Here is a 27,341-nt window from a genome sequence, read left to right as displayed (position 1 = left end):
CTGTCTGAATAAATAAATAATATTTTCATTAAGGGGCCATCCACATACCACGTGGACAGATTTTTAACGATTTTGACCCCCCCCCCCCATCCCCCTCCGTGGACAACTGTCCATATAAATTCTAAAAAAATTGTATGGACCGTGGAAATTAGCCAACCATGTTCTGATTAATGGTCGACACTTTTCAGACGTTACAGACGTGAGGCCGTTTAGAGCACCAAACGTTGACTCGGATCATTATCTCGTGGTATCCAAGATTCGCGCCCGGTTGTCCAACGTGTTAAAATCCAGGACGACAAGAAGGATACAGTTGAACATCCAGCGTCTATCAACTGGAGAAGTGGCTACAAAGTACCTGCGAAAGGTTAATGAGCGGATCGAGAATCAAGTTGGAGGTAGCCTGAATTAACAGTGGAGGCATATCCACAGTGCAATCAGCACCACAGCGGGAGAAGTGTTGGGTACATCTGCGGTTTGACGCTGAGTGCCAGCGAGCGACAGATGAAAATAACCGCGCCAGAGTTCTCATATTAGCCACGGCTGTGACTCGTCACAGCGTAGGAAGATACCGGGAAGCTAGAGCTGCTGAAAAAAGACTCCATCGTCGGAAGAAACGACAGCATTGGGAGCGTATTCTTGCGGGGGCGGGAAGTTGCTTCTCCAGGCACGATGCGAAAAGTTTCTACAAGGAGATATATGGAATCAGGAACCGGAGCGTGTCACCCCTGTCATGTGCAACGATAGGGAGGGGAACCTGATTACCGTTAGAACGGAAGTGGCTAGGCGTTGGAAGGAACACTTTAGTGTGCTGTTGAATGGTGAAGAAAACAGCGTAGCCGAAAGGAGCAGAATGGTGATTGAGGATGATGGCAAAGCTGTGGACCCACAATCCATGGACGAGGTTAAGAAAGCAGTGAAAGAGCTGAAGAACTGCAAGGCAGCTGGTAAGGACGGCATTCCAGCCGAACTTTTTAAAGTCGGGAGCGAACAGCTGTATCGTGCTTTACATCGGATCATACTGAGAGTGTGGTCCGATGAAAAATTGGTTGGAGAGTCTCATATGTCCAATCTACAAGAAAGGCCACTGTAGATTCACGGTATGGAAAGGGCTACTGTCGGTAACGTAGTTTTTGATAACCGTGGGTAGCAATTGAAAGATGAGCGTAGTTTAGCTGAGACACATCATCTACCATATTTGTTGAAAGCTTAGCCACAGACACGATTACATGCAAATCAACCGATCTCTCTCAGCCCAACATTTTAATGCTTCTTGCCTCGTTATAAAAGGGCATTCCACCATCATAGTTTCGTCTTTCTTACTTTCGATCGACCCAATAGCAAGTGTCACGGCCGGTCACCAAATTAATTATTGTGTAGTTGTAAAATTCTAGTAGTTAGAGTAATGAAGTTTAAATAGTTTGATAAACGCTGGTAGAGTGTAAAATCTTTTGAGCCAATAAACTAGCAGTTGTGTAGAACAAAAATCGTGTAGTGAGTGCTTGAATGAAAAGAACTATTCGCATACTGGCGCTTTGGTGCGAAGTTAGGCAACCAGCTCGACTGGATAGGGAGAGCGCAATTTTATTCTACTAGAATTCGGGATTCGCGTCGGAGTCGCGGAATATCGCTATATCGGAGGTCACAACAGCCACCGCCTGGACTGTAGTAATTATCGGGGCATAACCCTTCTCAACACCGTTTTCAAAATTCTCTCCCGTATTCTGTTCCATAGACTGAGGCCGTTGTCGGAGACCTTTGTTGGCAATTACCAATGTGGTTTTCGAGGGGGACGCTCTCCTGCGGACCAAATGTTTACCTTGCGTCAGATCCTCGATGAATTTCGAGAATTTAACCTGCAGACGCACCATCTGTTCGTTGACTTCAAGGCAGCGTACGATACAGTAAAGAGAAATGAGTTATGGCGAATTATGGTCGAACATGGTTTCCCAACAAAACCAGTTAGGCTGATACGTGCCGCCCTTGAAGGCTCTACATCATGCGGCATGATAGTCGGTGAGATATCGGACTGTCAAACATATAGTTCAACATCGCATTGGAGGGTGCTATGCGGCACCAAAGAAGCGGCACCATCATTACGAAGTCTCACATGCTTCTCGGTTTTGCGGACGATATCGATATCATTGGTAGAAGAGGAAGAGGCCTTCGGACCTCTCAGGAAGTAAGCTGCGAGAGTAGGGCTCAACATTAACTCTGCCGAAACGAAATACATGGTGGCTAGTAGAGAGCGTGGTAGTCCGACGGATGTTGGTGCTGAGGTGGTGTTAGATGGGGAAACTTTTGAAACAGTCGACAAATTTATGTACCTGGGTACACTAGTGACATGTAACAACGAGGTTAGCCGTGAGATAAAAAGGCGGATAGCAGCTGCAAACAGGGCCTTCTACGGATTGCGTAACCAGCTGAGGCTGAGGTAGTCTGCAAAACCGTACTAAACTTGCACTCTATAAAACATCAATTCTTCCCGTGGTCCTCTACGACCATGAAGCATGGACGTTGAAAGAGGTCGATTGGCGAGCTGTTGGTGTAGCGTAGGGTTTTGCGTACAATCCTTGGCGGCAAACTAGAAAATGGTGTACAAATCGGCGGATATAGTTAAGCGGATGGAACACGGCAGGTTGCAGTGGGCTGGGCATGAAGCTAGAATGCCGGAAGAACGACAAGCGAAAACTATTTTTAGCAGGTATCCCGATAGAGGCCGTCGACTTCAAGGTAGGCCTCGCACTCGTTGGATGTTTGCTGTCCACGAGGATGCCTGCGAAACAGGTGTTAGGGGACATTGGAGGATAGCAGCTCAAGACCGAGTAACATGGCGACATATTTTGTATTCGGCATTGGATCGATAATCGGCCTGTCGCCGTAAAAGTAAAGTAAAGTAAGAAAACCAAAGGATCCACAAAAAAATAATTTTTAACAGAAGGTGTTGCCAGATAGTTTATTTAAAAAATAAATTTACATTTTTCGGCAAATGCAGGTAGCTTATTTTAAAGTTGGTTATTTTATCGTGTTCCTGAAAACTTTTACTCACTTTTTTATTTGGTTTTGAGTGTTTTACATACTCTCGCAAGGCTTCAAAATCATTAATTGAAATAATTTAACGTGGAAAAAAATCTGGAGCCACTGCTGCAAAAAGAAAAAGATATTTTTGGAATCTCTAATAACCAGAAAAATCTTGGAAATCATATCATATGATATGGAGAAAATCAACCCTAATCTCGTAAAAATGGTGTATCTCGATATTAACTCATATTACCTCGGAAGATGGTTGTTTTATGCGTAAAATTTTTTAAGGCACGCAATGAAATTATCGAATTTCAAATAAAAATTACCACATTTGCCAAAAAATGTAAATTTATATTGAAAATACAAAAATTATCTATCTGGCAAAATTTTCATTCAAATATTATATATTTTTTGGATTTCTTGGTTTGTTTTCTTTAAAAATCATCTATCAGTGTTTTTCGGATCTTACGTCTGTTTATTGTGCGAAACGATAAAAAGTATTTTGAACAAAACAGACGTAATTTTGCAACAAAGACTAAGGGAGGAGGGGTGTATTCCAAACGACGCCAACATTGAATAATTTTCCCAGCTTTGAGTCCAAACCGTGATGGTCGTGTCCAAGTGATATTGACACTTCGTAAAGAACGATCCATATTTGAAACTGAAACTCGATTCAACGGCATTTGCAGAAAATCCTTCTACCGCAACTTTCAAGCATAACGAATTTTATATTTAACCCTCTTTAACACTAGTCCAGTGCCGCCTTGAGACGGTCTTCAGGTAAACCTCTAAAAAGCTTCAATCAATACTTAAAAAATGTTTATAAAGTTTCAAAGTGATTTTTTCGAAGTCCGTCTGAAAATAATTTGGGCACTAGAGGGTTAAGTTATGTTTAAAATTTATTTGGAAGCCAGTTTTCTACCAGTTTTTGACATTTTTACAGTTACTTCAACAATTTATTGTCAAACCTGGTCCTAACTCTTTGTATCAACTTAACACTCTAGATGTCGAATAATGTTTAGGTATTCAAAAACTAATGTAACTTGTAACAAAATATTAGGAGATTGTATCCAAGACACGACCGCATTACTGATGTAGAATACGCACGCTTCCCGACAAACAGCTTTGCTGATTTATAGCTTGTATAGCTGCTATTGAACGGATTTCGCTTGAACTACAGCTTGATAAGTTGTTATATAACACAATTGTTTGTTAGGTTAGTATTAACAAATGCTGAAAATGTGAACTGGAAACGAATTTAAAATATACCCCCGAATCGCACGAAGGTCAGTGGACGAATGGATGATGATGTGAAATAAACCCGTGCTATTGTCTCAAATAACCACGAAAAGGATTATCACGATGAGTTGGCGGGGCCATGCACACGGTATTATGAAAAAAAAGTAAAATAAAAGTTGGGCTGCAAATACACTAGCACAAAATGAATTGTTTCGTTTCGTCTGCCAAAAAAAATTACAATTGGCCTTTCTCAGGGCAACAAACACGTCTTGCCTACACAACTCGGACATATCGTAAATAAGTTAAAATGCCATCGGTGTATCATAATCAAGCTTATGTAAAGGACTACATATTCATGACAGCAAGTTTTCAACTAATTCGGCTGTCATTGCATTGTACAGCTTTCCATGCTCCCCGTACATTCGGTACATAACCCGACAGTAACTAATGACAGCACACATGCAATGCCAAACGGGCTGTTAATTTTCATCTCCTATGTCTGTTGGTTCTTCTAAGCTGTCGCTGATGACAGCCTATAATCCCCGACATCCTTCGGCACGAATCCGAGCGGGATGTCAGGTGATTATGATTCACGACAGTAAGGCCGATGAAAGAATGAAAGACAGATGGTGCGAAACACGTTTTTTCTTACGTGGGGAATAATATCAACAATGGAAACACATATGAAACGGTTTGCTTTGTATTCAATAACCCACCGCCTTATGAAAAAAAAACGAAAAAGTGCGAGTCGATGACAGCCGCAACAGATCAGCAGGCTGTCAACAGCGCAAGCCAAGCCAACAGGACATCCTCAAAATGAGCAAACTAGGCTGTCATGTCCGAACGAACAAAATACATGCGCAGGAATGAGCTGTCGTGTGCAACACAAGACAGTTTCGTTGCCTTGTGTAAGCTGTAGCTGTATGTGTGCTCTCATGAATAGCTTACTCATGAGGCTGTTAGAGTGAAAAGAGAGAAAAGTCGTCAGTATAGTGTCGCTCTCCAGTCTTTTTCCTAAGCCTGATCACAATACAAAGACAATATTAACACAGTATTTAGATAGAGACTAGGAAATGGTGAGGAAATGAAAACATTTCGATCGTTGCTTTTGCCGTCAGCGGTCAAAAAATGAACACTAAGCTTTTATCACTATTAGCAATGTTCCACAGTGCGTTGAATGTAGGGTAAGACGGGACAAAAATCAAAACTACACGATTTTGTCGATAAAACATGTTGATGTACCAAGGAAAGTTGTTCGTTACCTTCAGAGCTACCAAATGCATACAAGTCTTATGTGATACACTTAATCACAAAACTGTCCCAAACGCCAACGCACTCATCCTATACCAGAAACCGTTAATCTCTTTGTAAAAGTTGTACGTTGTAACGAAAACTGCGGTTTATAAGTTTTACTTACTTTTACATTATTGCAAAAGTGACTTATGCGCAATTATAACAAAAAAAAAGATTTTTTTAGGTATTCTTTTACGTATAATTTTTTATTATTTTTTGTATATTTGATCACCAGAGTAACAAACAAATTTAAAATTCTTCATGATGCATATTATATTATCAAGTCAAGTTTTGGGTCATCTATAGACGAGTTGGAATAGTTGTTCGAAACGGTTGCAGCAAATACTAATTCTTTTGAAGAGTTATTTTCAACGAGCTCTGCAACTCGCCGTTTTTTAACTCTGGTTGAGCAGCTTTCAAGAAGTTTCTGAGGACGCTCACAAGAAGAAATGTGGTTGTATTCATAATTATTATTCTCACCGAATCGAGGAAGAGCAAGCGGTGACTCCAACAAAATTTCATGCTTTTTCATAAAATACTTTTTCATTCTATTGCATTTCTCCCATTTCGAGTTCAATTTCGGACAATATACAGCAGAAAACTTGTGCAAATTTTCATAAACATGCTCAACTGTGTCTTCTGGTAGAGACAATAACGAAATAAACATGGTGTTCTTTTGCTTGCATTTCAGTTAAACCAGTTTTCAAATATCTGCCGCTTCACGAGCGATCGGCATTGACATACGAAAAATAAAAATCTCTCAGAGTTGCAGGAAGTTGCAGCTAATTTTTATATATTTTGTAAAGGACACTTCAAGCAAACTTTTGATGTATGTTTTAGAGAGGAGCTCGGTGGAACTTTTTTTAAACGCTAATGAAAGTTTGAGTTCGCGTTTTTTTAAGGATTAATACCTTCACCAACTCATGATACCGATTAATCATACACGCAATCTAAACCAAGTCTCTCTATCAATGAAATATATTGCACTAACCTTGATTGTTATTTTACATTTTGTGTTATTGGAATACACGAAGTAATTAGGTTTTACCAACGTTTAGAAAACGCGCGATAATTTAGCACGAAATGTGAAACTAATGATTGCTCTGAACGCTAACGCTTGCTATGCTTGTATTAGTATTTGTGATGCTTCCCAAAGCTCACCAATACTTGTTCACAACCCAAGAGATATCTGTGAACACTTCTGGGTACTTGTTGCATCCAAATAAAAAAGAAAGAAAAACGATTTTTGTCTATGGCTCAACGCACTGTGCGTTCTGACGAATGGCAGAACAATAATAACGTCAATTAAACAAGGCGCCGTCCACTACGGAATGCTGTAATCAAATGAACGTGTGTTGCTGCAAAAACCATGAAAACATCCTGTCAAAATCGTCGCCTACTGCGCTACGGCAAGTTTGCTTGTTACTGATCGATCCGGTTTTCAGCAAATCATCCCTTTGCTACAGTGCCTGACTAATGACAGTTATGTTTCCGATGGGCGTGTCGTGTACACGAGTTTGTTGCAACAACAACAAATCATTCACAAAGTCAAATCGTTTGTATACTTTAGTGTCGGCTGTGCTGGGGAAGTGCTTGGAATGCATCATTGCGGTTACGCAATTGGTTGAACTAACATAAAATTGGCAATACAATTTGACCTCTTTACTATTAATAAAATGTTTCAAAAATTTACTTCATAAACTAGAGAATTTTTTTTTCTTTTCAACAAGATATCTATGACTTAACAAAGTTGTGAGCATGTGATATCTTTCATTCTATTTTTATTTTCGTGTTGGGTATTTTATCACTGCGACCAATTTTTTGATCTTTTGTGACATATGCCCTTTTTAATTTTGCTAAGTCAGGATAACGTACCACTATTGGAAGTGGCCGTCATGATATGACCAATAGCATTAGTCCAGTCTGGTATTACACTTCGCATGAAGCGAATAACCGTACTGGGAGTTGTTCTCCAGATATCAGAGGGTTCTAACAGCCCCTCTTGAAGAACTTATGTCTTTTATAAATATTTGCCGGACATCGGCATAATAGGTGTTCCGAGTCTTCTTTTTCCATGCCACATAAGCGACACGTATCATCTTGAAGTTTTTTCATAAGCCTCAAGTGATAACGGCTCGGACAATGCCCTGTTATTAGACCAGTATATGTGCTTAGATCTTTCTTTGAAAGCTCCAGTATTTTGCGAGTCATAGGACCGTTCGGTGTTATAAACCTCTTTGACTGCCTACCAATGGAAGTATTTGTCCAGTTGGACTTCATCTTCGAAATTTCCCATGCTTTCAGCTCCATTTTAAGTGAAGAAGCGGATAAGCCACAGAAAGGTTCTGGTCCTATGTACTGATGAGACGATCCAAGTCTTGCAAGTTCATCGGCTTTTTCGTTCCCATCGATTCCACAGAACACTCCCAAACAAGTTTTGATGTGCATGTTGCAGACTTCAGAGCATTTAAAGCTGCTTGACTGTCAGACATGATGCAAATGTTTGAGTGTCTGTATTTCCTGCGGAGGCATATAACAGAACATTCTAGTATAGCTTGGACTTTGGCTTGGAAAATGGTTGGCCATCGACCCATCGGAATTGATAGATCTACTTCTTGGCCTGTTACTCCTGCTCCCACACGATCGTTCATTTTTGAACCATCTGTGTAAAAAACAATTGATCCCGGACGGAGATCGGGACCCCCGCGTTCCACAACCATCGCGCTCAGGTTTAACTATTTGATATCTCCCTTCAAAGTTGTATCTTTTCTCCATCCAGTCTTCATTGTTGGTTACTAGGGGATCGATACGAATAGTTTTTAGGATATTTAGATGACCTGTTAGGTCACCTTCAAAGAGTTTTAAGAGTCTTTTAATCCTTAAAGCACTCTTCTCTGCTTCTAATTGTATAAACTGATGCAGTGGAAGCATAAAGAGTAAAGCTTCCAATGCCTTGGTTGGTGTACTTCTCATTGCATTGCATTCATTCTACCGTTCAACTCTATTTTCGATATTTCGGAATAGCACCCTTTTAAAATAAGACGTATTCTACGTAAAAAAATCCGACATACACAATCCTATCGGCACTTACAAAAACAATATCGCACGCTTAGCCGTCTCGATCAACTAGATTAGTTGAGAGAATTCGTTATCGATATTGTTTTTGGCAAATTTTTCATGTGTAGGATAAGTACAACGACACACCGTGCCCCAGTGCTGAGTCGAGAAAATTTCCAGCTCGAAAAGATCCTCGACTCGATCGGGAATCGAACCCGATATCACAACCGTGTGGGAGAGCTATCCGACCGACATCGCTAACCACAGGACCACGGGGACCACTTAACCTATCGGCACTTAACATATGGTAAATAAGCCGCATTGACACGCCAGTGATTTAATTGTGGTGTCATATACTTTTAGTTGCATGGAAATGCCTAAATATGAATTAAATATTCGTTATTTGCGAGAAGTGTTATTTTTTTCAGTACATTCATACAAATCGGCAGCTGAAACGCATCGAGAGTTATAAATAGTTTACGGAAATGGTCCTCTAAATGAACTACGGCCCGAAATGGTTCCGTTGCTTTGAAGACGGTATTTTCGATGTTGATGACTGTCCATGTGAAGGAAAGCCAAAAATTTTCGAAGACGCTGAGTTGGAGAAATTGCTCAAGGAGGATTCATTCCAAAAGCAGGAAAAGCTTGCTTTGGTATTAGAAGTTACCCATCAAGCCATTTCCATGCGATTACATACTTTGGCAATAATTACAACAAAATACTTGAGTTCTTTATGGTTTAAAGCCAAGGAATGTTGGAAATTTAGAAACTGTTGTATTTTTTTATGAATAGGGTGAGTGGCCCAATCATGGCAAGTGTAACAGTTATGGCTATACCGCATAATCACAGTTACTACTGTAGTACCAGACATGGTACTATTTTATTTAAACTCATTAGGCAATGACTGGTTCGTTTTTCAGGTATTGCCGCGACTGGTATACCTACCCTTTGTCTTCCAACTTATGTTATTAGTAATAGAGTGTGGCCATTCAAAATCAGTTTTTATTTTTCCCGCTTATTGCCAACGACATTTCTTAAATTTTTCTGGTTTTTCATTTAAAAAAAAAATAAGCGAGATACTTTTAATGTATAGACTTGCAAACATTGCTTAACAAAAAATAATGAAAACATCTGTTTCAGCCTTCGCCGGCTTTAGCAAGTACTTTCATAGAATCCTGCACAATTTATATCCTTTTTATCTCTAGATCGTTGACAGTCTTACCCAACAAGAAGCGGAACAAACTTTGCTCCTATAGGACAAAAACGCGCACTTTTCGAACACAAACAAACGACGCGTGTCTTTCATACCCCGATCGAGGATGAACGCATAATCCTGCAAAAGCTGCCTCCACCGACCAAAACAAACCCGCCGAGAAATTGAATTCAGCATCAGTTTCCGACAGCTAGAGGAAAATTGTTACCTATCTAACGCGTCAATATCGTTCACAAACAAAAGTAAACAAATTATTTGTAAAAGATTTTCAGTGCGAGTGGTGAGTACACACTCTTACAGCATTACTTACTATCAGGGTAACATTCCACTCAATGCTGAAATTCCAACGTTGCCGATTACGTTTTCGTGCGATAAGATGAAGATTTTGTAGATAAAGCTACTCAGATACTACATCGACTTCTCAGACATGGAAATGGAAGGAATCCAAAATCGATCCACACGTTCTTGAGCCTTCTGGGAGCTTGATAAGTCGTTTTTGATTGGCGGTAATGCGATGACTTGACGATGATGACCAAACTTATCCTAGGCCTAATCGGCAAATGTTTCAGTCATGACTTGTATGGGAAAAGTTTGACTTTCAGATTGGATTTAGCAGTGAGGCTCAAAGGTTTCGTCCTTTAGAAAAAAGGCTCCTTGTAAAATTTCAGCTCAACCGAATTTCGGAAACACGTGCCCCGAAGCGGTAAAGCCAATCAAAGTTCTTCACGTTAATATCTCCTCAAAAATGATTCAACAAGAAAGAAGGATGATTTCCTCGGTGTAAAGTCCAGCTTCCCGTCTTTTTTCCCGGTGCTTAGAAATTTTCGTCAATTTTTATGTTTTAGAATTGTCCTTTTATAAAAGTTCAAAGACACCGAGACAATTAAAGATCATCTCTACGATTTCCTAGCAGTGGTGGGCACCGCTAACCGAAAATTTAGCGACGCTTATCGCTAAGTCGCTAACCGGAAAATTTAGCTCGATAATCGCTAAACGCTAAACCCACATTAGCGGAACTTTCGCTAATCGCTAATCGCTAACTTTTTAATATGTAAATAGTCATATCGCTATATTTATTGCTCGTGTTTTGTAAGATTTGGACCACTTTGATCTGTTTTGGTTAAACAAACGAAAATTACTTTTTAAAGCTATTTACAGTAAGAGGTTCACAAAACGGTATTCATATTTGATTCTGTAAAAACAAGAATAACAAAAGTTATTTAGCTTGCATTGAAAATAGATACTCTTAGGAATGTTTTCATGAAAATTCAATTATTATCTGAATCGAAAAAGTATAACCAAAGTTGTCATAATTTCAAGCGCATTGCAATTTTCCAAAGTTCTGGTGTGCCAAAAATTCAATCTAGACCTTGTGCTTGTTCTTCAAAATGCTCCTGTGGCTTGTACGATAACTGGAACTCCAATCTAGGGTAAAAAAACTGACAAAAGTAACTTTCGCAGTAAAGTATGTTCATCTTTCGAAGCAATTTACGTACGCCATCAGCAATTCACAGTTTTTCTAAATATTTCTATTGTCGCTTCTCCACAAAATTTAGCGAATTAGCGATTAGCGTTTCGAAGGCTGAAATTTTAGCGACGCTAACAGTTTCGCTAACCAGTTCAAAAATTAGCGAAATCGCTAAATCGCTAACTGAATTTTAGCGTCGCTAATTAGCGAATTAGCGGAATGGTGCCCACCATTGTTTTCTAGTTATGATTTACTAATTCAAAAATTATAACCAAAAAGAAAAACAAATTTACAAAAATTTACAAAATTGATATAGCAAATTAATTCGATTCAATCATGGTTTTTAAATCTAAGACAAAACAAAATAAATCATTTCATCTGTCGTCCAGTTTTATTCGACGTAAACTTTTTGGCCGTTGCGAAGTCAAATAATGCTTATCTTTCTTACTTTTGAAATTGTATCAAAAAGTGTCACTGATGCCTCATTCAGAAAAATTTATCCGAGATAAAATCACTATAACGAAACTTTCCGATCAGCGGAGTCACTTTCCAGTGACCGGCACAGGTAGAAAAGAAACTCGAAAAGCCTATTCGATTCGCGATTTTATGGTATCGTGCCGTAAGAAAACGAGTTTAGCTGGTTGCTGTGGGGAAGAGAAAAGACATCAACAACTGAGCCGGCGGCAGGTCATAGCCGCGAGAATGCCCACGCGTTTTTGTCCGCTTATCCGGATGAGGGGACAATCTGTTTTCCCATCTGTGTTCGCCGCATCATCCGCAGTGTTGTTTTCGGTCTTGCTTCTCACGCCCTTCGATAATGGAGGAAACAAAATTTTAAATCGTAGCTAAAATTTGCAAGCCAAAGCAGAAACAAGGGCAGACAAACTGTTGGCGCCGTTATTAAAAACAAATGAGCGCCGGGTCTTGGAAATGTTGATGAACGCCCATTTATATTCGACTAGAGAAAATAAAGTGCGGTGAAGAGTGTGCGAGCGAGCGAAAGTTTAAGTCTTTTTAGTGACCTGCTTTTCGGTCCGCCGTCAATAAACTGACCGCTTTTCTGTCTGACCGGCGTTTTCTTGACTGACTTGCTAAAAATGATTTCGCAAAACAAGCTTTGCCTTCGAGGTTGATTCTTACCTGAACCTGAAACATGGTGACACTATCGTCGAGCATTTGGATCCGTACGGCCAGCTTCTTGCCGCCACGGGAATGTGATGCCGAAATGGTTCCATCCACTCCGGACGGTGTGCTGAGTGAGTGAATCATTCTGGTACCGGACAGAGTACCGACACCGGAACTGCTCCCGCCAACAGCTGACGGTCCCATTGAGTCGAGTGACATGATATAATTGTGATTTGGTTTATTTGAGATGTACTCAATTTGTTCACTTTTTGGCACAACTGCTTGTTCAGGTCTAGCACAAATCACGTGAAGTCAAGTGCCACAGCTGTGATGTAAAGCCGCAAAGTTCTAGTGACCTGCTTGAAACGTCGTTGCTTTCAGCGTTTTGTTTTCGTTTTATTTTCGCTCGTTACACATAGACCACCTATCTTTCACTCATTTACTGGTAGCCTCAGCGCACTTACACTCACAAAATATTTTCACTAAGTGAAATGACTAAAACAGATAACAGAAAACACAAAGTAAACCAACGAACGCACGACTACGCTATCTTTCCAACCGGCTGATCACATCTGGGCTACATGCCCTGCTCTTCTTTCATTATTATTTACCGACTGATTCCGCCACTTCTGCTTGCACTCGACCGTCAGCGTTTGCCTTCATCATCCCCGTTGCATCACACACACAATGCCGTCGATCATCATCATCATCAATATACGAACTCAAACTAAACTGACTTTAGAACCAGCACGCTAGCAGTAACACAACTCTGCGATGAAATATATACTTTCTTGACTGATTTCACACAATTTTTCACATTTATTCACTCCCGAAGATTCTAAACATCCATTCCAACAAATCAACAATTCGGATCCGGCTCCTGTTCCTGTTTAACGACTGTAACGGCAGATCCGCGAAATGCTGCCCCCGCTGTCGTGAGTTTGTGGGGTGTGGCTTTTCGGCACCAGAGAGATGGTAGACCTGTAGAAACAAATCGAAGAAAAAAAAATAACATTAGATCATGTGATAAACATACAGACCTCACTCACGGTCACATATCCAGCTGAAAAACAAACGAAACACAACGCAATGCGATGAAGTAAATTAATTGCGCAGCTCCCCCTCCCTCTCTCCCTACGCCAGCTAAACATCATCCGATCGTCGGGCGATGCGATCAATTAGCTGCGAATCGGTAAAGTTCAGTGCGTTTGTTACTGCTACTGCTGCTGCAGGGGGTCTCAAAATATTTTTTTTAGATTTTTTTATCAAAAATCCAAGCTTCGTTTTCTTTTTTGTATGGAAATTTTATTCGAATTTGAATTATTATTTCAAGAGTTTTTCAAATTCGACTGACTGAATTTTCTGTGCATCTTTATCTCTACTAGCCTTACAAACATAATAATAGGCCTTAAAATATTAAAGAAGACTAGAACAAGATTCAGAGAAAGTGAATTCAAACAAAAATGTTCGAAAGTTGAAAATTGAGTTTTTTCTCAAGGCTTTATGCTAACGCAACCCTACTGGGATGAAAATGACATTCGCGCGCTGTTAAAAGAGTGTGATTAATGAATCGCTCGCCTCGACAGATGTGCTGCAATTTATTTCGAATCGATTCGGGCGCTTTACTTCAGTTTGATTGGTGGTAATCAATATTAATCGTTTGATTGGATGATTTAATGCCATAAAATTTGCCCTTTCATCCGTGCGTAGCTGTTTCGAAACGCGGCCCGAACTTTTTCAACTGGGTAGCGCGGAAGCTAAGTAATTTCCACTCGTTAACCTTAAAGCAGTTTGAAACAATAAGTCGGAGCGGGAATTTCACCAGTCGTTTAGTTACGGACGGTAGCCGACTTGCTGCTTAGACAACAATAAATCAGCAGGGAAGTCCCCTGTCACGACTATCTACCGACTGACATACCGAGCTGTGACAGCGACCTTGTTTGCTTTTTGCTACTTGAGAAATTGGACCAATATAGGAATTGACACAAGGCACAGAATGTAATGCGTGTCTGTCTCGTACGATGTAAGGGAAAAAGGTATCTGTAATATATTCAGTTTACCATTACCGTGCGATGGTGCCACTTTCTTGAGGGGTTGTCTGACAGGTTAACACAATTGTTTGGCGTGGAACATGCGATATTTACAAACATTCGAACCGAGTTATCGCAATTTTTTTATTATAACTTTTCAATACAATAATTTAAGAAGCATAAGAATAAGAGAATATGAAGATATATAAAAAAACAAGATGACAATGTAATGCCTATTAGACTATAATTAAATGTCAAAACAAAAAATTGTGCGAAACTTAAAGTGCAACTTCTTGAGAACATTTTTCCAAATTTTCATGAAGGTTGATTTTTTACGGTGTCATAAGCCAAACTTGGAACGTTACACGCGTATATCTCGTTATGGTGTTTTGTAATCAGAAATGTCTTTGTGGTGATTACGATTGTTTGTTTGTTGAATCTTCAATCATTTTTTTGTGTTGTCTTGAAAAGGACGATGTGTTATTTAATTTAAAGTCAGTAGATATAATACTGATCATATGCACTCCTTAGACAGTGGGAATAAGGCTCTCTGACAACACAACGAAAAGCTGTTTGCACACTGAGCACTAGACACGGCCAGCAGATTATGATTGCCAGAGCCCAGAGAGCTGGTGTCATTGCCAAAACTAGTCAGAACTGCTGCTACTGGCTGCTGCTGAATTATGTCCGACGGTTGCACCATCCAAATGTGAAATGATTTATTTGAGCAGAAGCAGGCTCCTATAAAACCCGAAAATATGCTGTAAGAGGCCACGCCCGTTTTGTAACCAGCTCCTCCTTTTTGTTAAGTTTCGTCTTCTTTTTAGTTTTTTTGGCAACTAGCGAAAAAGGACCGACTATCAAGCTCTTACACATGCAACAATATAACCAGTATCGTGTTGTCAACAAGCGTTTTCTGCTTTTCGGATCCTGTCGAATGGAAGCAGATAGCACAAGATGCAGCGCACTCTCAATTATGCAACTTTTCCTTACGTTGTTGCGTGTTGCTGACAGACATGAGGATGGAGTTCGTCTTTGTAAAGGCGTTCCAACATTTTGAATGAAGTGTATTGAATATGGAGATGGTTCGGCTTTCGTGCTCTTGGGAGACCGACCCATCTTAATCATTTCAATCGTATTTCCATTCCATTGCAGGGATGTAACGGGTATCCGCATCCGCATGAAAATTGACTTCGCATTTGCATTCGCAACATTATATAACACGAGATATCATGCGGATGTTGAAAAAAATATCGCTTTATACAATTTTGTAGCAAAACTCTCCTTGGTGTATTTGCTGCTCATTTCAATAGGTTTTGCACTGGAGTGCAACATATCGTGCGAAATAAGCGAAGTAAAATACCAGGGATGGTTATCCGCCTTCGCATCCGTAAATGCCGAACATTCGCATGAAAATTAACATCCGCATCCACATCTGCATCCGTAATCACATATCCGCATCCGCATCCCCATCTGCAGATGTCTAAAAAATCACATTCATAACATCCCTGTTCCATTGTATTGAATATTTTTCAAATTTTGTGCAAATGAGGAGTTGCAGTGCTACAGAATTTTAATTTACAAATATAAATATGGAATCATATGAAGCGGTACAAGCAGGTTTTACCAGTCAGAACGAATGCAAATTAAAAAAACAATTCACTTTATATTTTAGCTCGAAATGAGAAAATATCAAATCTTTAATCATATATTTGTTTTGTCCTGAAAAGGACAATTTATCGTTGATCTTAAAATCGAACATGATGCTGCCCCGACAGTGAGAATTAAGGCACTCTGATCACACAGAAAAACTGCTTTCACACTGGCTATTGAACGGCCGGCAAATTTTCATTGCCAGGCAGAGATGCCAGAACTATATCATGTAAATTTGTAGATTCTACGGATTTCTACGGATTTTTTATTTCATTTTGCTAAAATTTCAAATAAAAGGTTAAAAAAGAAATACCAAATTTTAGTGTCACTCACAGGAAAATTTTTAAAATGGTACCGATTTGTAGGAGAGTTTTATATAAATTTATTAAAAACATTCATTCCGGGATAACAAACTAAAAAATCCATAGATTTCCGAAGTTATTTTCAATAATTCGTAGACTTCAGTAGATATTTTCAAAAATCCCTAGATTTCCATAGATATTTTCAAATATCCGTACAACGGAATATTCGTCTACGGATCCGTATATCGGTAGAAGTGGAACAAATCCTTATAGCTGCGGAGAAATCCTGTCACCAGCATCCAGAAAGCTTGTGCTGCTACTAATAGGGACCGTCCTTCCCTCCATCCACTAATAAAATGACTGGTTTGAGCAGGAATAGGCTTCTAGAAAGATTTATTTAGCATGCACAGATTTTGAGAAAAACGAATTTGAATTAACTAAATTACGAATTTTCATGAAAACTTGACTTTCTCAACAGCTCTGCATGCTAGAATAAATCTTTCGCCTTCTTTAGATTCAGAAGACATTACAAAATTTAGAGTTTTTAGAGAAAATCGGAGAGTTAAGTTGAAATCTACAGTGGGAGACTGAGAAAATCAGGTTACCATGAAAATACGTGCTATGGTGAATTTCAACTCGGTTTTCTCAAAATTCTGTGCATGCCCAAATTAAATATTTCATCGCGTATGGATTTAGGAATCCTTATTCTGGAAATGCTAAAAACCTGAAGTATGATCATGTTATTTGAAATTTTATGAAAAAAAAAGTTCCGTCCTGGGTCTTTACGGGTTAAGTCAATTGTTTGAAAAATTGTAATGTATTTCACGCGCAGAAAACTCCAACAGGAGATTGATTCATGACGGTGGGTTAGTCAGATACAATTGAAAATATGAAAGTCAATGGTGCCAAGGGAAGCACTGTGATGTTTTTGAGCTTATGTGCATTTATTTTTCGATTTTTCTAGCTTTTGGTAGCATGTTGGATATGGAAATGTTTTAATAATTATGATCAAATATTGTGTCAGCGTGACACAAATTCAAGATGATCGTGTAATAACAAGCTCGAACTATGTTTTGGTTTATAAGTATGCTTGCAATTTTTTGAATTTTCATGGCTTTATATGCATGGAGCATTGTCAGTTTTTTCTTATTTTTTAGGTATCTTTTGCGTCAGCTACTACTTAAATTATTGTGAATGCCCTTAATAACACGCAGAGAATCCTGAGTAAGAATCCCCAGGATACCTTTAACTCGGTGACGGAATCGTGAAAGGAATCGCAAACACGATCCGGAGGATTCCCACTCAGGATTTTTCCATATTCAGGCCATTCCTGATGATTCTTTTTTAAGGAATCCTTTTCAAGGACACTCACGAATCCAATGTGAGGAATCCTAGAGAATCTATGCGAATCGTATGTGTTCGTCCGGGTGCTCAAATAGGTTACCACATCAACAGGATCGATGCGATACGATCCACGTTTGAAAATATTTTTAAACAATACGTGTTCGTAAATAACTTTGGTTGACAAAACCAACACAAAGGGGGCCGTAGAGTTAATAGTTGCCCTAGGAAGATTATAATTTTTTAACCATTCATGTGACATTTGGAGCAGAAGAACCGCAGAGTAATTGTTCGCCGGGTTCGTCGCCTTTACATGTGCTTAAACTCGTTTAAGTCTCTGAAACGGTAATCAGCGCTAGGGGCACCAAATTTACAAGAATGGTTGAAATGATATAATCTTACATTTTTTACAGTTTGAGCTCTAGAGCAAAACCTGTGTTGAACTTGTTGACAGTGTAATTTACATTAGATAAAGCTAAACAATCAGGTACTGGGTAGTTTCCAGTTCAAATGATATCGTTATTATGATTGTCCTCAGTATGATCACGTAATTGTAATGATTCTCAAAATGAGGAAAAGGGAGATAATTAATTCATGAATAGGTAAAGATTGGGCTCGAAAAAAATGCGACACTTTGTTTTGAGTGTAACTTTTATCGCGTGGGCAAAAATTATTAAAATTTTGGGCTATACTAGTTTAGAGTATTATGTTTATGTGTGCAAAATTTTATCGCGATCTGTCAAGTAGTTTCCAAGATGCATTCGAACCAAGAAGACCTACGCCAGCAAATCTTCGGCGCGGTGATCGATAATCCTGGTCAGCAGCACAGATTGATCGGAAAAGGCATTCCACAATGTCCCACGTTGTGAAGATGTTCCGGAAGAGGAATACCATCGAGCGGCGCGCTTTAGGCGGCCGAAAACGAAATACCCAGAGAAGACGCGGAAGTTAAGGCAGTACTTTACGAAGAACCCAAACTTTTTCCCGTCACATGGCCAAAAAGGTCAATTCGTCGAAGTGGTTCGTCCAGCAGACAATGGAACGGGCTGGGCTACGTGTTTTTAAGGTCAAGAATTGGTGTCTGGACTGACAAGCACAACACGGTGGCCAAATGCCGTGCGCGGAAGCTGTATCGTGAGTGGCTAGGCTGTCTCTTCATGGACGACGAGACACACATCAAGGCGGACACCAAACAAATCCACGGCCTCGAGTTTTTGTCGGTACGTCCCACATGGAGGTTCCGAAAAGTTCCGAAAGAGAAAGACAGACAATTCGCGAAGAAGTACCTGTCGTGGCAGGCGATCTGTGAGTGTGGACGGTACAGTAAGCCGTTCGTTACAACCGGCACCATAAGCGAGCAGATCTCGCTTCGTGCCCTTATGGCAAACCTGGAATGGATTGGTACGAAGCGAAGGGTGTTAATGTAGTCCCGAAGGAGACGAACCCGTCAAATTCACCAGAACTTCTTCCGATCGAAAAGTTTTGGGCGATAATGAAGAAGAAGCTGAACACAAGCGGAAAAACATTCAAAACCGATGAAGCTTTGAAGAAAAACTGGGAGAAATTGTGTAAGGAAGATGGGAGATGGAGCATCCGCCAAGGTTTCATGAGCAGTGTTACGAAAAATGTACGAGCTTTCAGCTTGAAGGATATTCAATAAATCCCTGAAAATTTGAGAAGATTTAAACTAAATTTTTGGTGATCATTTTTGTGTGTCTCATTTTTTTCAAGTCCAATCTTTGAACAAATGTACGCGAATTGAAAGGCAATAGTTTCGTGCGATTCTAAAATGATTTCAACTATACTGTCTCACGGTAGCTTGATGCTCAGAGAACATAAAACATATGTCGTACGAGAATTTGTATAACAAGGATGGTACAATTTTTTTTTATGTCACCCCCCCCCACTCTTCAAAAATTTTGAAAATTGGAAGAGGAAGAAAAGAAAGTTCAAGTCGTTTTGTTAATATAATTGGTTCTTCGACAGCGTATATGCTAAATTTAGCAACCAACAAGTCCAGTGACAGCGAGAGTATCGTCTAAAGCAAGCAATATGATTAACAATAATAATGAAGTGTTATTTTTCAACTTTCTTATTTTTGATGACTATAATGCAAGTCAAGCTATTTTTATTTCTATTTCAACATTTTATGATGGTTCTTTGTGCATTTTCAGCTGCTTATGATCAATCCCAGGCAGCAGTTGAGCGATCAAATATGCTATTCCTAATATTTCAAGAATAGGTCCTTAATATAATTCTATAAGCTAAACATGGAGAAATGAGACACAAAAAAGTTAAATCTTTCTAAAAATATGAAAATCAAAACGTTTAGTTCGATTGGTTCAACGCCTTCGGCAAAGTAGTAGAGAGCATTTTCTTCCTTCTAAAAAAAAAGTGAGAAAGAAAAAAATTTTTAGAAAAAAAACAATACAGACTCGATTTTTTTCGCTCAGAATAATCGAATTTTCCGGATAATCGAATCACCAATGTTTTCTTTCAAATTTGCCTTGAGCGAACGTAAAATAATTATTTGATTTCGTAATGTTACTTGAGTAATGCAGTAGCGTAACCGGAAATCATTTCTGTGGCAAAAATGGGTAAATTTTCAAGAAAAAAAAAATAAAAATTGAAACTGATCGGTTTCACTTAACTCGGATATGTCCCAAACATGCCAAAAAGGACAGGAATAATAACAAATGCGCTGAAGGGATAATAAAGGTAAAATTTCAAAATGAATATTAAAAACAAACAGCGAAAACAAATTATTCCGGAAAATCGAGTCCCGTATAATCGAGTCTAACCTGTAATATAATTATTAATTAAATATCTCAAAAAAACTCACTGTTTTAGAACTGCATTTTTTCTGCGGGAGCTACACATTATCATTAAACATCTACACATTATCATTAAACATTAAACCCAAAATGAAAACAATTAAAATTTGTCAAAAAAAGTTTTTTTCTTTACAGTTTTTCATTACAGTTTTTTTAAAGACAAAATCATCATCTACAACTTTGTCGAAGGTACTATACAGGTTGAAAAATCCGTTTAGAGGCTGGAAATATTTTTTATCACTAATAAACACTCCCAAAACTTACTACATTTATTACAACTTTCCTGAAGAAGTTATACAGAGTGGTGGAAAAGTTTTTAAAATTTAATTACCTGATTTTCCCTGAAATTAATTAAAAATTCCAAAAATTTAAAAAACAAAAATTTCCCTAATATTTTTCAGCATTCAGTACCAAAAAGTGTAACGTAGATGAACGCAACTCTGAAATCCCTGTTAAAAAAGTGTTTGATCGGATATCAAAGTAAAGGTCCTTGCAATAGCCTTTTATGCTGAAAAACATCCTCTGTAGCGCTAAAGAACCGTTTAAGAAAGAATCGCGTCTTGGTTAGGATTTTTTTCCTAATTGTTTTTAAGTTTTCCTCCGATATATTCTGATTTCGCAGGTTTCACCAGTTGAACCAAATGTTCCGACTTTAGTTTTGCTGTTTTCTAGAATATTTTAACTTTTTTGTTTCTCATTTCTCCATGAAAGGACAGCCATCAATGTTTAGCTAATCTTTTGTAGATTTCATGAAAAAGTCAAAGCTTCGTTACCCAAGCCACAGTGGATTTTATTACCAATATTTCCGGTCGAGGCAAATCCTATCTCAGGTTCAACCATAGCTGGACATATTGAAATCTCACATAAGTTGATGCGTTTTGGTAAAGACTAGGGGCACCAAAATTCATAGGAATGGTTGAATGGCTATAATCTTTCATTGTTTCCGGTTTGAGCTTTTGGAGTGCACTTTTTTCATTTGGCGACTAGTAATCGAGTAATCTTCAATTCGAGGCACAATCGACCGATCACAAAATGATTTTGATCATCAGGATCATTCTTAGATAATATTAGGTTCAAAATAGAATGCAGACTTTTGGGATGTGTTATACGTATATGTCAACAAAAAAGTTGAATAATTAATTAGTATTTTTCAGAATGGATGCAACAAAAGCTCATCAATTTGGAAAACCATTTCACCCCCTAGAACAATACTCAAATCAGATAACCTTCCGCTGGAAACGGCAGTAGTGCGCATCAAGTGCGCAGCTTAATTAGCAACTTTGGTCCCCCATTGCGTTGTGACTGATTAATCAAGTTGAAGTTCGCATTCCATTGCATTTGTGTGCGCGCGCTGAGCGGCCTAAATTTGATAAGCGCCGGTTTCGAACGTGCGTCTCTGTCTCCGGTCCGGGAAGCACCCTTCTGTGCAACTATGACAGCCGATTATCAGGCCATCATAAATGGCGAGGGTAAAAGGGCTTTATAAGCGAGTTCCGCACATTAGTGGATTACGGAATGTTAGACGATGGAAGGCTTGGTGGGATGGATAATTGTGCTAGCTTTGGCGTCTAGCTTGATCGAGTGCCACAGTCAACGGCATCGACCGCCGAATGCCAAGCACGGTGATATGCAGCCACATAGCGTCGGAGAAGCGGCCCGAGTTGCTAGCCAGATCGACGAGCTGGACGACGAGGACGAGGCAAATCCTTGGGAGTTGAGCGGTTTGTTCGAAGGAGATATCCTGCTGGATCGGTATCATTCCAGAAACGGTATACTGAACGAAAGCATGCGATGGGCTGACGGAACGGTGCCCTACTTTATCGAGGATGAAGATTTCAGTAAGTTAAGGTTTGTTTTGAATTCTTCGAGGAATTAAGGTGAGGTTCTCTTTACAGCGGATGAACAGCAGCTAGTGATATTGAAAGCGATCAAAGAGTATCACCAGAAGACCTGTATCCAGTTCCGGCCGTATCACAAAAAAGACACGAGTTGGGTAGTATTTCGTTCCAACAGCAGTGGATGCTGGTCCAGCGTGGGAATGCAATCGGATGGACAAACTGTCAACTTGCAATCACCAGGCTGCGTTCGGCATGGAGTGGTCATTCACGAGCTGCTTCATGCGCTAGGGTTCTTCCACCAACAGAGTGCTTCCAATCGAGATGACTACGTACGTATCCTGTGGGAGAATATCGAACCGGGTCACGAGCATAACTTCAACAAGTACAACGAAACTGAAGTCACCAGTTACGGCATCGAATACGACTACGGTAGTGTCATGCATTACTCGGCGAAGGCTTTCTCCAGAAACAGCGAACCCACTATCGAGGCTCTCCAGCCAAACGTGACACTCGGACAGCGCAAGGGTCTTAGTGAGAAAGATATAAGCAAACTGGAACTCATGTATCAGAGCCAGTGTGCACAACGGGAAGGTTCCGAAGATCCTGAGCCTCCCGGTTTTATAGATCAATTCAACTCACTGCTAGGATTGTTCAAAGAAAATGCTGCATTTCCAACTTATGGTTTCAAAAAGTGAGAAATAAACAATAGTTGCCACATCCTATCTGGAATGTGATTACATAAATAATACAGTGGTGAATGGACACGCGACACGTATCGGGTCGCGTGTCCAGCGATGCGTTCTCGCGTGGCGATAATAATTTCAATAATCAGAGCTTATTCCTTTGCCAGAGTACCACAATCACCTGCAGTTGTTCGCCTACACTCCAGCATCTATCCATCATCGTCATCATTTATGCACGCATGCATGATGGAAGTCGCATATCAGCCTTTGTTATAACAGAGCAACACATCCAATGCTGGTGGCGTTGTGATGCTCACTATGCTGTGAATGTGAATGATGGATTTTTATATTCCCATATAGCATCAATATTAAACGAAGTTGGCACATTGATGTAATTGATGAGGCTGAGTGATGAAATACTTGCAGCTTTTGTGCAACCTTCGGCGCTGTGTAGGCAAAATTCGTAACTATGTGGATTGTAGTCTGTGTTATAATTCAAAATAGGGAGTAGGTGGCACTTTGACAGCTATTGAAACAATCGTGGTTTGGTTTTCCGTCGCTTATTATAGTACGTGCCTGTAGGCAAGTACCTAGACAGGTGGTGTGGGCATTCTCAAAGTAAATGTAAAGCAAGCCTAATGTGGCCAGCGTTGCCAACTTTGGTCGTCATAGATTTGGATGGCAGAAAAAATGACAATATTTCACAGACTTGTTTCTGACTGTCTGAAAAGTTGTTTCTGAAATGTCTAAAAAGTCCATTAATATCTTCAAAGTATCAAAGAACGAAACGAAAAGTTCATCGCCTGATACTATCGTCATTCCAAAGGTGATAATTCATCTTTTTATCGTGCGCGCACGATTAAATTAGTTCGAAATGGTATGCAATTAGCATCAGGGCAATGATACATTTTTCGCTCAAGAGTAGGGCTACGTGTATGTGTCTGACGGCAATATGACGAGTCACGAAAGACAAACGAGCTCGCGGGAAAAGGCAACCTCGACGCAGTCGAAAAGGAATAAAATGTGCTCAGGGAAGAGGGAAGAGAGCATGCGATTGACTTTAATTGATATCAATTACAGACTAACGCAAGCACACAACTGCTGGGCATGTATATGCGAAACTTTACGGACAGCTTAGCTGAGAAGCAATATCGAGAAGTTTCAGTTTGCCGATGTACTCCGGAAAAGTGATTATTTAGAATGCAACCGTAAACAGTAAAAAAAAAAACAATAACTATAATTACTGTTGCGTTATCATAAAAACTTTTTATGTGCGATTTTGAGCTTGACAAAGTTTTAAAACAGTTTTCACCGCCGTAAAATTACATACATTGCCCAATATACTGAAAGGCCAAAAATTTGCATTGTGAAACTATAAACCAGAAAGCATCCAGATTGAAGCTATTTAAAAAATTGCTCTCTCATTTCCTAACTCCCTCAGAGTTTTTTTTATGTAAACTACTGAAAATTAGTTGAACATTCCCGGCCACGCTCAGGATTGTAGTGTTCCGAACTAAAAAGCATTTCTTATATTTCACTGCCTCGACAACCTCACTTCAGATATATTACGGCAAATGTTAAATTTTATAATTTAATTACCCCCTAAAATGCAAATATAAATATTACAGCAAAACAGCAATCGGTAGACGGCTTTCTGGATAAAAAACTGACGTCTGGAGTTGAATCCCTGTATTAGAGCATCATCGCGGCGTCGGCAATAAGGGTATGCGAAATTTTGCGAAATCTCGAGTTTCTCAAAATTAAATGAAATTCATCGAAATTGAGCACACATTTCTTTTAATAAATAGGCAAATTCAAAAACGACTGTAACATGAAATTCCAAGGTAAATACGTTTTTTCTCAGTTCTAACGGTGGATCAAAACGCTGCTATGTTTTATGTCCGACGTTTCGGCTTTTGGACTTCGCCTTCCTCAGGGGATATAAAGTTGTACCATTTTTTGTTCAGCGTACAAAGCTTTACGATAGGTTGTCATGCTATCAATAAGTTCTACTTCAAGGTACCACATCAAAGAGCACGATGCGCTGGTTGATTTATTCCGTTTTCTTGGGCTCTGATGACACCAAGAAATACTCACACTGAATGGTCATTTTTATGTTTTACCAGAAACCGACAGTCGCCATCATGGATTTAAAAAGGATGTCTGGGTCGGATTCATTCCGGTATCATTTAAAATGACATTTGGAGTTGATTCCGGGTTCCTAAACATCATTCCAATCACAAGAATATTTGTATTGGATTATACTTGGTTACTTTAGGCTGTTTCAAAACATGTGAAGTCGCCATCTTGGATTACAAAATAGGCTCTGGAATCGATTTCCGGACGTTTTACCCATATTATGCGCTACCTGGCCATTTAAGGTGATTCTTTAGAAGCTGAAGTTGCCATTTTGTAAATCAAAATTGCTCCGTAAATTGATTTCCGGCCTTTAGGCAACAGGATTTTGACCGCTGGGTATCGCTGTTCAAAAAATACCCATATTGAATGGTATTTGGTCTGATGAATGGTGAACATATCTCAGAAATGAAGTTAAGATGGACTTGAAAATGATCATGCGCAGAAAAGCTGCATCGTAAAACCATAAATCATGAAGCATCTCGATTGAAGCTTTCATGAACTTTTGTTTCCCATTTCCCAATTATCTAAGTGTTTTTTTTTTGTATGAAATCTTAAAAATGGATGTGAAAATGATCAACAGCAAAATGAAATCATTATAGATGAAAAATACCAATATCACACAATCACAAAATCAGCAAAGAAAATCTAAAATTTTTAACAGATGCTTTGCACTAGCACATTTTCCTACAAAATGGAAAAATGCCAAAGTCACTCCAATTTTAAAACCCTAAAAGAATCCAGCTGAGGCATCAAGTTTACTTTCCTCTATTAGCAAACTTTTTCAAAGAATAATTCTCAATAGAATGATAACACATATTAATGAGAACTCAATTTTTGCAAATGAGCAGTTTGGTTTTCGCCATGGGCATTCCACTACTCATCAGTTACTTAGAGTAACAAATATGATTTGAACTAATAAATCTGAAGGCTATTCGACTTGAGCAGCTCTACTAGATATAGAAAAGGCATTCGACAGTGTTTAGCATAAAGGTTTAGCTAAATAGCTAAAATGTCAAATTTCAGTTTTCCACTTTACCTTACAAAAATGATACAAAGTTAACTGACCGCACTCTTCAGGTTAACTATCTAAATGGTAAATCTAATAGATTGCCTGTTAGAGCTGGTGTGCCTCAGGGGAGTATCTTGGGCCCAATCTTATATAACATTTTTACTTCTGATCTTCCTGATTTACCACCAGGTTGTGAGAAATCTTTTTTTTGTGACGATACAAGCATTTCCGCAAAAGGAAAAAGCCTTCGTGTTATATGCAGTCAGCTACAAAAAAGTTTAGATATATTTTCTTCATACTTGCAAAAATGGAAGATTTCCCCTAATGCTTCTGAAACACGGTTAATTATTTTTCCTCATAAACCAAGAGTTTCATATCTCAAACCCACCCATAACCACGTTATTAAGATGAACGGTGTGGTCTTAAATTGGTCTGATCAAGGTTAATACTTCGGGCTAATTTATGATAAGAATCTTACTTTTAAGGAGCACATTGAAAATATCCAGTCAAAGTGCAATAAGTATATCAAATGTTTATATCCTCTTATCAACAGGAATTCTAGACTTTGTCGTAAGAATAAACTGTTAATTTACAAACAAATTTTTAGGCCAGCAATGTTATATGCAGTTCCCATCTGGACAAGTTGTTGTACAACCAGGAAGAAGACACTTCAAAGGATTCAGAATAAACTTTTGAAATTATTTTGAAGCGTCCTCCCTAGTTTAGCACGAACGAGCTACATAGGCTCACTAATGTAGAAACATTAGAAAATGTCATGCCAAATTATCAACAAATTCCGACAAAAATCGTTGCAATCCTCAATTGCAACGATTAGTTTACTTTATAGTCAGTAAGATAGTTTTAAGTTTATTTGAAGTTTTGTTTTATTCCTTTTTTTTCTTGAAAAGTAGGTTCAATAATTTTCCTACAATTACATTAACTTAACTACGAAAGCTAATAACATTCAATAATATAAAAAAGCGTACAAATATATATATATATATATATATATATATATATATATATATATATATATATATATATATATATATATATATATATATATATATATATATATATATATATATATATATAT

At 38.8% G+C, this 27,341-nt stretch overlaps 2 protein-coding genes across 4 annotated transcripts in view; one reads left to right on the top strand and one right to left on the bottom strand.

The window, feature by feature from the left end:
* The window catches only part of LOC129731942 (FERM, ARHGEF and pleckstrin domain-containing protein 2), a 152,573-nt gene that overhangs the window by 93,068 nt on the left and 32,164 nt on the right, over positions 1–27,341 (bottom strand). For all 3 annotated transcript variants that reach the window (XM_055692343.1, XM_055692340.1, XM_055692341.1), the window contains exon 2: positions 12,432–13,397. In XM_055692343.1, the coding sequence (XP_055548318.1) occupies positions 12,432–12,635 (204 nt within the window). In that variant the 5' untranslated portion in view covers positions 12,636–13,397. The remainder of the gene's footprint in view (positions 1–12,431; positions 13,398–27,341) is intronic.
* LOC129731943 (seminal metalloprotease 1-like) lies at positions 22,102–23,220 on the top strand. The gene is made up of 2 exons (XM_055692344.1): positions 22,102–22,414; positions 22,472–23,220. Exons 1-2 carry the CDS (start codon positions 22,102–22,104, stop codon positions 23,107–23,109), a joined length of 951 nt encoding a protein of 316 aa, XP_055548319.1. The 3' UTR covers positions 23,110–23,220.

The sequence above is a fragment of the Wyeomyia smithii genome, chromosome 3, assembly GCF_029784165.1.
Source record: "Wyeomyia smithii strain HCP4-BCI-WySm-NY-G18 chromosome 3, ASM2978416v1, whole genome shotgun sequence".
NCBI lineage: Eukaryota > Metazoa > Arthropoda > Insecta > Diptera > Culicidae > Wyeomyia > Wyeomyia smithii.
This window is presented reverse-complemented; position numbering and strand designations above follow the sequence as displayed.

What these genes read in the sequence shown, in the direction of transcription:
- LOC129731943 (XM_055692344.1), top strand. Translation starts at nt 22,102, where the DNA reads ATGGAAGGCTTGGTGGGATGGATAATTGTGCTAGCTTTGGCGTCTAGC. An exon ending in TATCGAGGATGAAGATTTCA is followed by an intron (nt 22,415 to 22,471) that starts GTAAGTTAAGGT and finishes TTCTCTTTACAG; the next exon opens with CGGATGAACAGCAGCTAGTG.